This window comes from Scophthalmus maximus, chromosome 10, assembly GCF_022379125.1.
Source record: "Scophthalmus maximus strain ysfricsl-2021 chromosome 10, ASM2237912v1, whole genome shotgun sequence".
NCBI lineage: Eukaryota > Metazoa > Chordata > Actinopteri > Pleuronectiformes > Scophthalmidae > Scophthalmus > Scophthalmus maximus.
The window spans coordinates 13,262,684-13,275,975 of NC_061524.1; the positions used below are offsets into that span (position 1 = coordinate 13,262,684).

A 13,292-nucleotide genomic window follows, 5' to 3' on the forward strand; every position below is an offset into this window, starting at 1 on the left:
ATCTTTCCTGCCCTTAAAAAAAAAAAATGTGGTAAAAAGTTTATTTTATGATGGCTTATTAGGAATTCAATTCAGTTTTCTGCCTCCGACATTTTTAAAGGTCACTGTAAACCAAGAGAGACGGTGTGCTTCAAATGGGAAGTGGCAAAAAGACAAAGCAGCGAGAAGAGCCTATGTCCAAGAACTGCTTTGAACTAATGAAAGATACCAATCCTGTTTGTGTATTGACTTGAAAGATGAGTTTAATTCAACAGCTACAGAATCACTGGGAAAAAAAAGAAGGTTTTAGTCATTTGGCCCTTAAAGGACCCGTGGTCTGGTTTCATTTTAGTATTATACTGTATGATGCAATTTTAATGTGAATTCAGCAGTACTTGGACGTCACAAATTGCCCAAGGCCAAAATCATTTTAATTTGAAATGCGTTGACCAGCGCAAATTTTTCCCCTCCCTTTTTTTGTTTACACGAGAAAATTCAGGATTTTTAGGGAAACAAATGTAGTTTATTAGCTGTATCGATCAAAAATTAATACCGTACTTGTTGCCATTTCATAATAAAAACCTCTCCATAGGCACTTCTTGGTTGCTCAGTGGGGTATGAATTACTGAGGAGGGAATGAGCAACCGTAAATAAAGCTTTACCTACACTCATTGGAGGGAGGTTACAACCCCATCCAATCTCCTATTCATCATGTTTTGTGAATTCAATAGATGTAGGTGTCCATTTTCAAAAATCCACTTTTCATTTCATCTAGTTTTGTGTTTCTCTTAAGTCTAAATATATATGTAAAAAAAAATCAGTTATTCAGAATCTGCTTCCTCTTTGCTTTGACCTGTGTCAATAGTGGGATCCAACCGGGTCAGGGATGGAAACACAAAACTTTCAATGTGATTTTGCACTAATCCGTCATCTGCCCTCACATCATCGGCGATGTGTGTAGAGTAGGATGCCTATATGTGCTTGATCAAAACCAATGCCGCGCTCCACAGAGGCATTAAACCGTCTCTGTGCAGGTTTACGGTGTCCTTAACTCCGCCGCCATTGGAGGAGCACTTTTATCCAAACAATCCTCCCCAAGATGAAAGGCTGACGCAGTGTTTGTTAGAGAGCACAGGATCATTTTCCTCTGTATTAACGTGTTTGTCTAATAGCTTGTGGTGCTGTTGCTTTAATTGCTCCCTCTTTCAACTGGGTGACACAAACTTAGGTTGATAATTCAGAATCTTACCAGTGATGGAGCTTTGACATGCAAAACCTGTTTTTCAAAGGTACAAGTAAAAACCTGTTGGTTATTTAGTGTTTTTTTTTTTAACAATATGCAATAATAAAAAAAGAAAAAAGAGTGGGAGAGATGGAATTATTCTGTGCAAAACTGTACAAAAAAAGGAATTCACTGATCTACTTTATAAAACGGCATTTGTCTTGCATTCCTTCTATTGCCGTGTTTTGCTTTAGCCCCGCACAGTGCTGAGAGGTCACCTCGGGGACAGCTGACTGCAAAAGGTTGCTGTAAGTGTATGTTACATGTTTACCAATGTATGAGCCTTTGTTCGAGTGATACAAAGTGAACAAATTCATCTGCTGTGCGCATGTATCCTCTCGAATTTCCCCCCGTTCTCGCCTCTGGCGGCGGTTGTCATCCGTGAAGACCGAGGCAGCGCGGATGACCCTGCACCGGGTGCTGTTTCTGGGAGGACCTTGATGACGCCAGTGACTACAGCTGAGTAGGCACTGATGCCCCTAACACATTCGGACACTTCACCAAACCAGTCTCACTGCGTTCGTGTCGCACATTTTGTTATGCTGCTTTCACTGATCAATAATTCCTCTTTGTTTACCCGCTCGCAGCGGCCATCACATTTCTGACCTGTCAAAGAGGGCAAGAGGTCTGAACGTGAGGGGTTTGATTTCTATTCACATTTTCCTCTTTGATGTTTTTTGTGAGTTAAATCTATAAATCAATCTGTCAAATTTGGTCTTATTTATTTTTGTGTCGCACCTTTCACGTGGGTTGGTTCAGTTCAAAGTGCACTTGGGCGAAAATAAGACGAATTCAAAATTCCGAGGGTTTTGGAGACGTTATTATCAAATTAAACTAAAAACTCACTCCTGACAGCCCAATGTGAACCCCTCAGTCTTTGCAGAAGAATTTAATGATCAACCGTGTCGAAAGCAGCATTAAGATCGAACAACACTGAAGGTTTATTGGCATCTAGATGTCATTGACTGCTTTTACAAGGGCTGTCTCGCTGTGGTGATTCATCAGACTGACAAACATTTCCAGCTTAGTGTTGGAGTTAGTAAAATTGTTTTTTTTCTTTCTTCAGTTTACTTAAAAATGGAAAATTGGTCTATTCAGTGATCAAGGTTATCCTTTTCTAAAACACGCTTCACAATTGCAGTCTCAGAATTGCTGTGCGGGACATTTTGGGCTTTTTGCTTTGAATGATTAACAATTTTAGCGACCTCCTCGGACGATGAATTAAACACATCTTATGAAAAAAGGAGGTTGGGTTTGGGTCAAGGGTGCACGTGGATGGCTTCAGTGTTGTTACCACTTTCCTGAGCATAATCTAATTACAGGTAAAAAGGTTGGGAGGGGTTGTTTTCATTTATAAATTCATAATGTGGGCTTTGGGAAACCTGCTGACACTGGGCCTGTGATTAATGGCTTTAGAAATAAACTTGACCCGACCTGATTTTGTCCACCGTGGTCTTTTTTTGTAGCGGTCAGTATAATCTCTGACAGGGGGATCTGCTGTAGTTAAAACATTAAAATAAGACTGTTATTTTACCCTTTTATCATGATACCGTTCAGGCATTAAAGGTCCTGGTTCTCAATTAACTGATATAGCCCCGCCATTTTGTTACTTTGGGCAAATTGTCCAACAATGACAAACAAAACGAGGTCAGGTCTGATTTATTATATAATGTCGGAATGTGTTGATTGACAGCATTGTGTGAAAAGAACATAGACAGAAGGTGTAACAGGATCCATATTCATCAACATATAAGAATAAATAAATCAATTGGTTTTCTACGGTTCACAAGATCACTTTTAATTTCATCTTTGTTCATAATTAATGTAATTAATGAATGTGATACTTCTCAGTAAAGAAACATAATTAGTCTGGCTGCATAAAGGAGCCAAGTGTCTCTCTCTCACTAAGTGACCTGAAGACACTTCTCAGTGTAAATTAAATTCTTAATCAGTAAAGGTGTTAATTTCCAACAGCGTCAAAAAGAGAGGAAGAAAAAAAAAATACCAAAAAAAGTCCCTACTGCGAGCTTGAAATAGCTTTGTAGTGCTGAACAGTTATTAGCCATAAAACTAATGTCAAGCCGGAAAGCTAATGTCATACTAGTAAATCTTCCTCTCCATAACTTTGCCGCAGGTAAGCCATCTGTGAATGACGGTGTGTTTGCGGCTGCACCTAATTTACCAGTTACCCATTTTATGGTTGTGGGAGAAATGTCAATCAGACTGTTTCGAGCTTTACAGCGGCTTACCGTGCGAAATGAACATGTGACTTTAACAGCCAACATCACGACCGATTATTCAACCACGCACAAGATAACCTGCAATCGCAGCAGCATTATCATTGGTTGCATCCCCCTTTCATTGTCTCTCCTCTTTCCTCTCCCTTCTTTTCAAGAAGCCGAGTGTTAGTCTTGCCCTGTTAGAGAGCTCGCATCCCTTTGCTCGAATGCTCTTCCCTCCGTGCACATATTGGAGCTTATGCTTAATGTCTGAAAACAGACCTCGCCGTGCTTTTCTTTGACAATGCTCACTGAATTTGAGTTGCCTCTTCTTAGGTTATTTTTTTTCTTCCATCCAGTACACGAGCTGTACACTGACAGGTGTGTCCGTGAGTTTTCGAATACAGCTCATCACATTTGTGTGGAAATGGGATGAGGGGGATGTGTGCTTCCTCCTCAGATGTGGTGTAGTGGGTTTTTGGTACCATGCAGAGATTCGGCAAGTAAAACAAAAGGCTAGTTCATTTCTTTACACTGAGGAAGAGCTTTCTATTGCTCATATTATCATATTGATTATTAACATGTAAACACCATGACACTGGTATGATTCAAAGCCATGAAATAATTCAAATCTAAGTCCATCAATCAAATAGACATTTTGGTTTCCAAAAAGCCAGAATCAATGTCATACCTATTAAAATATATTCCATCATTTTTTATGAGAGGACTACTCCTTTTAATTTTCACCTAGAGGGCGAGTCTTGAGATGAGAAAAGACAGGTAATCATAACATAGAACGACTTTTTCGAGACCTGTCAGTTTACAATTTAACATTTAGAAATCAAGCAAGTGATGAGAAAAAGATCCACTGAAGATATTGCTCACCTGTGGCGTTGGGTGGGCATCTGTTGAAGGCCAGTTCTCCTGAAGGCGTCCGTCTCCACACCATTGACACTGCGTAGTCCTCGGGACAGATCTCATACGGTGCTGAAGAGCACAGTGATACTATGTCAAGAGCTTCGTCTGCATTCACAACACGATGCAACAACTCCCTCACATCACATGGAAGGTGTATAAATCAAAGCTGTACAGTGTTGGTGAATATGAGCATGAACAGATTTTTGTACATTAAGCTGTAATCATACTTGCATTACTCAGTATTTTCTTTGTTTGTTAGAGTACATCCACGCTCATTCAACCCATACCTGCGTCTCATCTTCACATTCTGTTTTAAATGCTCTTGTGAGACGTCTCATTCACTCCACAGAGATAATTATCTCGCCGCACTTCAATTGGCTTCCCTGCGGCCACTCAGGTTAATGTCTTATTATCCTTTGGCTCACCTGGGCAGCGTTGGTCACTGCACTTTCGGACTTCCTCTCCGGTGCCGTCACACTGATGTCCCGTCACTGCTGCCCCCTGACACACCCGGGCTCGCCGCTGCCACCCGCCATCGCACGACTTGGAGCAGCCGCTCCACGGACCCCAAGGATTCCACTGGCCATTAGCTGAAACAGAATCATCCTCAGTAAGCGACAGATCATCTCAGACACTCAAAATTTGGCTCATGTCATTGACATGATTGTATTTATTTATATTGCTATCCATTCAGTATGTTTCTTAATAATATTTCAGAAATGAACAAGGATCCTTTTTATAATCAGGAAAAAAAATTGTTTTATGGCAACAGAGGCCGCTCTGTGAGTGGTGATTATTTGCCTCACTTTGCCAATATTAAAACTAATTTATGCTGAAGTTTCCAAAACAGGCCGCATGTTTTATGCCCTTGTAATGAACACTGTTAAATTGTGCATTAGACAAAAAAAACAGATGCGCCCCTTCAGCAATGCAGTAAATCACATGCCCTTGTCTGAACAGAGAGGTGCAGCACTCCGTGCAGGAAACACACACTCTACTCTCAGTTGAACTTCCACTTACCCCTTGCTTCACATGTGCAAGGCTGTTTCTTGTCCTACAACTAACCTCTGTCAGGTTAGCTTCCACAAAAAAAAAGAAGAAACCACTGTTTTCTCTATCCCCAGAACTCTAGATACTGAAGCTGCTGCCCCTCATCAGAGCAGCTGATTCCTCAGACAAACATAGTGTTTCAAAGAACTCACTGTGCCAGGCAGTGCTGGAGAGATTTCTAATACATAACATTGATTCAAAGGCCTTTATTGTGATATGTTGTAAAATGCTTTTTTAAAATTTTTTATGTCCCAGTTGCTCTTTTGCATTCTCAATTACTCCAAGATGACCAGTAATTGACTATTTCTACAAAAAATTATCGGTTTACCTTGGACTAATTTTTTTATTCCACAAACCAAGGCGACGCCTTTAGAAGTCATACACCTCATACTCACTTTACATGATGGCTGACACTGTGTTGTCTCATCTAATATTTGATCTCTCACCTTGGAAACAAATGAGAATTGCTAAACAGGTTGGCCCTAATTAAACAAATAAATTGCACGACGCGCCCCCCTCGCGGTGCGGCAAACTGGATCATCTCCTTCTTCAATATCACACTTGAAAATGAAAAAAGAAGTATTCACTAGCATTTACTGCTGTTTTAGTGGCCCGTGAGAGCATAAGGTTGGATGGCTGGTTACGCAACATTCCCATTGACTTTCATACATACAAGTGAAATACCAAAAAAAACAAAACTGCAGTTTTACACTGCTACAGTGAAAATTGCATCAGGAGATTATGCGAGTGTTCAGGCCCTTCAAATTATCAGACAATTCGAAGCCTGATGGAGGCCACTAAGCTGACGTCTTTGAGCCTGTAATATATCTACAGTGTTGACAGACAGTTAAGACAGCCAACCCTGCATTTTGTGAAAGACATACACTATATCTAACTGGATTTTACAAATCCAATTGATAGAGCATGGTCTAAAACATTATTTTTGATTTCTCAGAACATGGATTTGATTCTTGCTACACGGCTTCTCGGTGTGCAGCACAAAGGGAGAAAGAGCTCTGTGAAATCAGGCTCCATATTAAATCGCACATTTCATCTACAGTTCATATGATTGTGGTGCTTGTGATCATAATAATGATTGTGGCAAATGTGGGGCAGGGTACGTTTGTCATTCTTTTCCCTTCATTTCAAATCATGATTTTGAATTTAAAAATCAAAGCGGATATAAAATTAAGAGGCTCAGGACTTTTTTTACCTGTGCAGTCAGGATTATGGCACTCTCTGCTCTCTGCCCAGTGACCACGACACTCAGATCCCCCATGGGCGGCTGCTGAGCACTGCCTGGTCCTCTGCTGAGTGCCATTGGCACAGGTCACCGAGCAATCGCTCCAAGAGCTCCACTCCTGCCACTGTCCATCCACTGAGGCACCAACCACAACCCAACAAGCATGTCCCAAGTGGAGGGGAAAAGAGGGCAGAAATGGGAGGAGATATTCAGATCACTATTCCCTCGCAGACTTGAAAGCCAATACAACATTAAGTGAAAAGCAAAAAATAAATAAATTAAATAATCACATGACTAGTTGTAGATTTTGGAGAATTGCACTGCTTCAGTTAAAATTTCCCAAAATTGCCAAAGGCAAAATGAGAATGAAACATTCAAAGTGTTTTTCGTAGAATATTTTCATATTGAGATGTAGATTATTAGTATGGCAATTGCACAAACTGCAGACACTATTTGTTCACTGCATTCCATCTTCTGTGTAGGGGCGGAGGGAAAGCATCTGGGACTGAGTGGTTTTCAGAGTCTGTTACCAGAGCAAAGCTAACATTTACTGTGTGGAGAAACTCATCATCATTAATGTGCTTACCATTCACAGGCAATTGCGGGTAAGTGATTTTGACGCCGGTATCACAGTATTGACAGGGTTTCCTAAACCACATTATTGTGTAAGCGCTATTATTGTAAATGCACCACAAAATTCAGTCATTCAATTTTAGTTTTACTCACCTTTGCAGTATTGTATTGATTAATGATTATAAAGCTGTGTGTGAGGTAAACTGCTTCCATTTTCAAGAAACAAACTTCTGAAACAGGTTTATGATAAACTTTGTGATTTTATCTTTTATATTTTGCTCATCTTCTTGCCTACAGCGGTAATTGTAAATATTGTACGTTTTTTCCCCCAAAACATTTAGAGAGCAGACAATAATACCTGGGCATAGGGCTATGTTGCAAAGCTTAGTCTGGGTCTCGGGTCCATCACAGGCCCTGCCTCCATGCTGGGGAGGGGCACACATCCTAGTCCTAGTGCGATGCCCTCGGCCACACGTGAATGAGCACAGGCTCCACGGTGACCACTCCTCCCATACACCATGTACTGCGGGCACAGAAAAGGCGTCAGGCCTGATCAATGTCCCTGTCCCCGCTGTAGCATAAACAAACCCATAACAAACTGCACCGAGCAATAAATGAAATAAAATCAATCAAAATAATTAGCGACAAAACTAATGTGAGGGAAACGGCGAGCATACAGACAGTGTGTGGCCTCGCAAAGCCTCAGCCACAAGCTTCAGTTACCTCGGTGCATGCAGTGTTTTTCATCATTTACACAAAGATAATGAATAATAACCCACTAGCAATGATTCATACAAAAGTAAAAACTATAAAATATGATGAACATATCAATCTTTCACATGAAACATACAGAACAAACAATAAGGATGCTGTCTTTCTAACTCAAAGTGTGTGTGTGTGTGTGTGGAACAGCCCACTAATATTGGGAATCAAATAGAAGTGATCCTTCTGGTTAATATAGACATGGTAATACACCAAAAAGACAGTAGTTAACCTGGTCTCAGACGTCTGAATAACTGGCCACATTTGAGGTTTTATTGAGTGATTTGTAATGACATGGCTACCTAGACTTAACAGCCCAAATCTTAAAAGAAATGTATCATCAGGAAGACTCTGATACATTTCATAAGATGTTTCCTCATGCAATGACTATGCCTGTGCAATTTATCCTAAGAATATTTCGGTCTGACCAATTTCTAGGAGATACATTTATTTTAATCAAAATCATTCTAAATACCATGTTGTTTATATGAGCACCTGGGGCATACTGTAGTGCAGCTGGAATTGTTGAATCCAAATAGTAAAATCTAAATTAGAAAAGGTGCATTAAAAGCGGCAACAGTAAAATGTGCATGATTCATTTTACAGCTTGCATCTTCGTTTGTGTGTAAGCTCAATGGAGATCTGGTTGAGGGACGGTGAGTCTTCATAGAACTGCAGGGAATATTTGCTTTTGGCTCAAAGTTTTACTTTGGAGAGGGTAATGGAACACTGAGAGACGGACAGAAGCGAGACACTTCCTGTCTCGTCTTGGCACTTAACCATCGATATTAGTTTCCGAAGCATTTGCTGGCCAAAGTGGATTTACTGAGACAAGGCTCCAAAATTATCTTCAAGTGGATGGAAATCCAAATCGCACTGGATATATTTTTTGAGTACCAAAAGTATGTTTCTACCTGAAAAGTCGTGCTGTAAAACCCTTGTTTTTTAACCAGGTACTATAGCGCACAGGGAACTGCAATGGAAATGACAGGCTGATGTGCGTGCAGCCGTGTATGTACATTTAGATTAGAATAGATTAGATTATGCTAGGTTAAACGGTATTGCTATTGCACAGAGTGCAATGGAATGCAACAAAAGGCATTAAAAGACTGAGGCAGAAGATAAAAGTGCCAAAGTTATGGAAATTGGCAGCAGACACAACATATGTTTAGGAATTTTATCCCCCATTGATAACAAAAATGGGATTTAAGATGCTGGGAAATGTATATCTGACTACTTTGTATACAGGGAATTGATGGTTCTTCTTAAGAGACTAAAAGATGCTGCAGAACAATAATTAGATCTCAGGATCAGTTGTAGAGTAGTTGGATCATGGAACCAGGCCGATGGTCGGCCATGAAGGGAGCGACCGTCTGTCCCAGCCCCTGCCTCTAGGCGCTGCTTTGATGCTCTTAGCTAAGTGTCCCTTGGTGGCTGACGCGTTTACTTTGAAAATGTTGAGTTCAAAGCAGGCAGTCACCACTGCTAGCAATGATGGAATAGGATTCAGCTTCTTTGTGTGGTTTTGCTCTGAACCTCGGCCATGATTTACACGGGACGGCCATGAGCAATTGCAGTGCTGCTCGAGGTGAAATTCTTGGACCGGCACAAGATGGTGGCCAAAGCTTATACTTTTGCCAAGAATGTTTTCATTAATTTGTGGTAAACTGGGATTTGATTGGACCTCTCATATCATTCCAATGAGGTTTTACCTTCTTAACTGGTTAGCCTACCTTTTGTGCTGAACTGTATTCACCATACAGTATTTATTATTTGCAGCCACCTCTATCTATCTGTTATGTGCAATATTGCACCTGGCTCTCGTATTTGCACAATTCAAAGAAATAAACAATTCAAAATGTTGTTTTCTTTGCCTTACGGTAGGTCATCCATATTAATATAGTACTTGGAATTGGAGTACTTGAACAAAGAGTGGATTGTCAGAATCTGTGATGTAACCAAGTTAAAAGTAAGTGCTGGGCTGTAAAATTAAACCAGCTCACTATTTCACTGATGCCCTTGAAATAACATAAACAAAACTCTGTTTTTAATTTAAATTAATTAAGATGATAGTTGTCAAGATTAATTAGCTCACAGTCCAAATTGTATGTTTTAAAAAGACTCAACAGAACATGTCTGTTTATTATTGTTGTAATATATTCAATAAAATCTTCTTCTTGATTGGCACTGATTATCCTCAATTGCAGCAGTTTATTGCAGCTTAAATATAAATTTCCATTAATATAAATGCAAATCAATAGTATATGAAGAAGTAACATTCTTTACAGAACAAATTATTTTTCTATATATAACAATGTTGTTTGATATTCTTGTCCTGTAGAGCAAAAAGACTGTTGACATTATTGTGAAGTAAGTCGCAGTGAAGGAACACCACACCCAAGTTGAGGCACGGCTCTTGTATGTGTTTCTGGCAGTGGAGTTTGAGGACGTGTCGAGCAATGAGCTGTATTAGTCAATCTGCAGTTAAACGGGAAAATAGTTTCTAACATGTTTATAGTCATGGAAGGATTTAGATACTCGTGGAAGTCAATATTTTTGAAACTGATGCAACACTGCAATTAGTCTGAAAATACAGATCATACCCTGGACCCCAAACAAACAACACATTCTGCTGTAGTCCCACTATCATTCTTCTGCAGGAGAAAAATGCTCTGGCTTGTTTGTGTTTCTTTAAACCAATCACTATCGTCTTTGGCAAAAATAAACCTGGGGATGAAGCGATGTTGCCCCTGCAAAATAGTGCTGAGGGGGAACTTGTTTTGGTGGAATTATTTTACGCAAGGTGGCGAGAACTCAATAAAAGGGCGACCTTCTGCAAAGAAAAAATGAACATTTTAAAATATTTGTGTGGATGATGTGACTGCAGTATTCATCAAAACAATTTTCAGCATTTAGGTTGCTAGTTCAGAGGTGGCTCTTGTTGTTTCCTTTGACGAAGGGGATTTCGAAAGCAGTAGCAGGCTGGAAACAGAAGCGGAGGAAAATGGCACCTGAAATAGGCGCCTAATGGCAGATTAATATCCACAGTCTGCATCCAGTGAGTCAGAATTACTCCGTTGTAAGAAAATATTAGGGCTTATTAATGCCCAGAATCTTTCCAGTTAAGCTGTTTTCACGTACAGAAAACAAAACGTATCAATCACCTGACTGGAGCTCAAATTCTGTAGTCCCAGTCACTGAACTGAAACACAGCCGTGTTTGTGTCATGTCTGTCCCGTCATGATCCCCAGCTTTTCTGACCTGGAAGTGCTGCTGCTCTACTAATCATGGCAAACTCAGTTTGATATTTTAAAGTTTCCCTGCTGATGACAGTCTTTTTTTTAATGACTTCTTAGTCTTTATAAATTATCTGCAGTTGGGCGTGACTGTTGCTGGGCCTGAATTCTGTGGTTAAAGCCAGTAACAATCATTCAGTTAGACACTTCTAGTAGGACATCGTACCCACTCAACCCAACATAAATGGTACGAGACCAGCCGTTAGGGGCGCAGAGTTGGAATAAAAGATCTACCTTTTTCCCTATTACAAGCTGTTATTTTAAGATAGAATTGCTGCATAATGTTGCTTTAGTGAAATTAAAGTATGTGAGGCTATCCATTTTGAAAGTTTAGCTCCCATGACAGGATGAAATAAAAATGTGTGTCAAATCTGTCTTACCGCTGATTTAGCTTGGTGTCTGTTGAACTGTGCAGTGTTTTAATAACAAAGTGGAGTGTAAGGTTAATAACAATTAAAGAACAGTATAATAATTATATTCACTTTTCTAATAGAATAATATTGAATTCTGATACTGACCTCAACTCACTTTACTCTGTGCTACAGTGAAAAAACATCACACCAATTCTGTATTGGAACTGAACACTGGTACTGCATGTGAAACCATGTGCTGCTCAAATGACATTAACAGAATTGCTGTAGACGTGGCTGCTTTTTTTTTTCTGAGGGATAACGGCACCACAGTTCAGAAGAGAAGGAAGATGTAGCCGTGGGAAGCTGCTGGTTGTGAGATAACTGGGCACTGCTCATTCAAAGGAGATATTCTATAAAACAGAAAGCTTGCCATATTTTGACGGATGCATTGTGTTGCATGAACAGGATGAAGGCCCAGAATTCCAGCATGCTTGGGCTGCAGCCTGCGGCGGATGAACCATTATTCACAGTTGATGCTGATGTTTTCAGTGATGGCGGCTATCAGGTTAAGGATCTTTAACTCTGTCCAGTGATGTGTCTTTGATTTAAACAAACACTATTTTGGAGATCTCCTTTATAACTTGGCACACTACGGACATTTTGAAGAAAGGAGATTGATCTGTTGGCCTTTCAGATTATTAGATGTAGACTCTGTGTTTCATGTGGCTTCATGCCAGGAGGGATTATTTTTTTGTAGCAGTTTGCAACTGTAACCATGTCTGGTTAGTGCTATATCAGCTCTATGAGCCCAGTGCTAAGGTTTTAATATACGCAAGTGAAGAGAAACACCCTGGGATTTCAGATATTACATACAACGTAATTTAACGACACTGCGGCACTACAGTACATTTGGTATGGTCTAACTAAAAACCCATGAAACAATACCGTAACTTAAGAAGAGTGACATTTTATAAATTAAAAATACTCTTATCTCAAGGCCTCATTCTCTTATTTTCTCTTAAAATGAAAGTTCCAACGGAGTCTAACTCTTTTCAAAATTGCTTTAGAGGTTTCCCAGAATTTTATGGCCTAGTTATTTGGTGATAACTGTCTCTGTTTTATTATGTGAAAAAGTTCTGGATCTATAATTAGCCACGAGCAAATGCCTAATGTCTGCAGTTCTTGGGATAAATCAAAGACAATAATGAATTCACATGGGCAGCACTGTAGGTTCAGATTTTAAATTAATAATAATTCTTCATGCAAATGAATGCATGTACCTGGAATTGGGCTGTGTAGTGTCTTTTTTTCTGGAGATATAGGAGTTTTAATGCTGTCTGAGCTAAATATTAATGGCCACAGAGGAGTTGCATCAAGACTAGTGGTATTTAGGCAACTGTTCTTTTGCAATGACTCATTCTCTTTCTAGCTTTTTAGTGTCCATGCAGACAAAGAGAATAACCCATTTCAAAACTGCCTGCTTCCCATTTACACATGCCACGTCGAGAAATGAAGTACAATGCAGCCTGAATCATAACGTCTGACGATGGAGCTTGCCGCATTTTCAGTCAGCCGTAATTAATTAAGAGCCTGTGATGCAGTCTCAGAAGCATTACG

The 13,292-nt window shown here is 39.9% G+C and overlaps 1 protein-coding gene across 6 annotated transcripts in view; it reads right to left on the reverse strand.

The window, feature by feature from the left end:
* adgrb3 (adhesion G protein-coupled receptor B3) overlaps positions 1-13,292 on the reverse strand; it is a 111,261-nt gene that overhangs the window by 49,678 nt on the left and 48,291 nt on the right. For all 6 annotated transcript variants that reach the window (XM_047335191.1, XM_047335189.1, XM_047335190.1 and 3 more), the window contains 4 exons: positions 7,623-7,787; positions 6,662-6,826; positions 4,824-4,988; positions 4,366-4,467 (listed from right to left, as the gene is read on the reverse strand). In XM_047335191.1, coding sequence (XP_047191147.1) covers positions 4,366-4,467; positions 4,824-4,988; positions 6,662-6,826; positions 7,623-7,787 — 597 coding nt within the window. The remainder of the gene's footprint in view (positions 1-4,365; positions 4,468-4,823; positions 4,989-6,661; positions 6,827-7,622; positions 7,788-13,292) is intronic.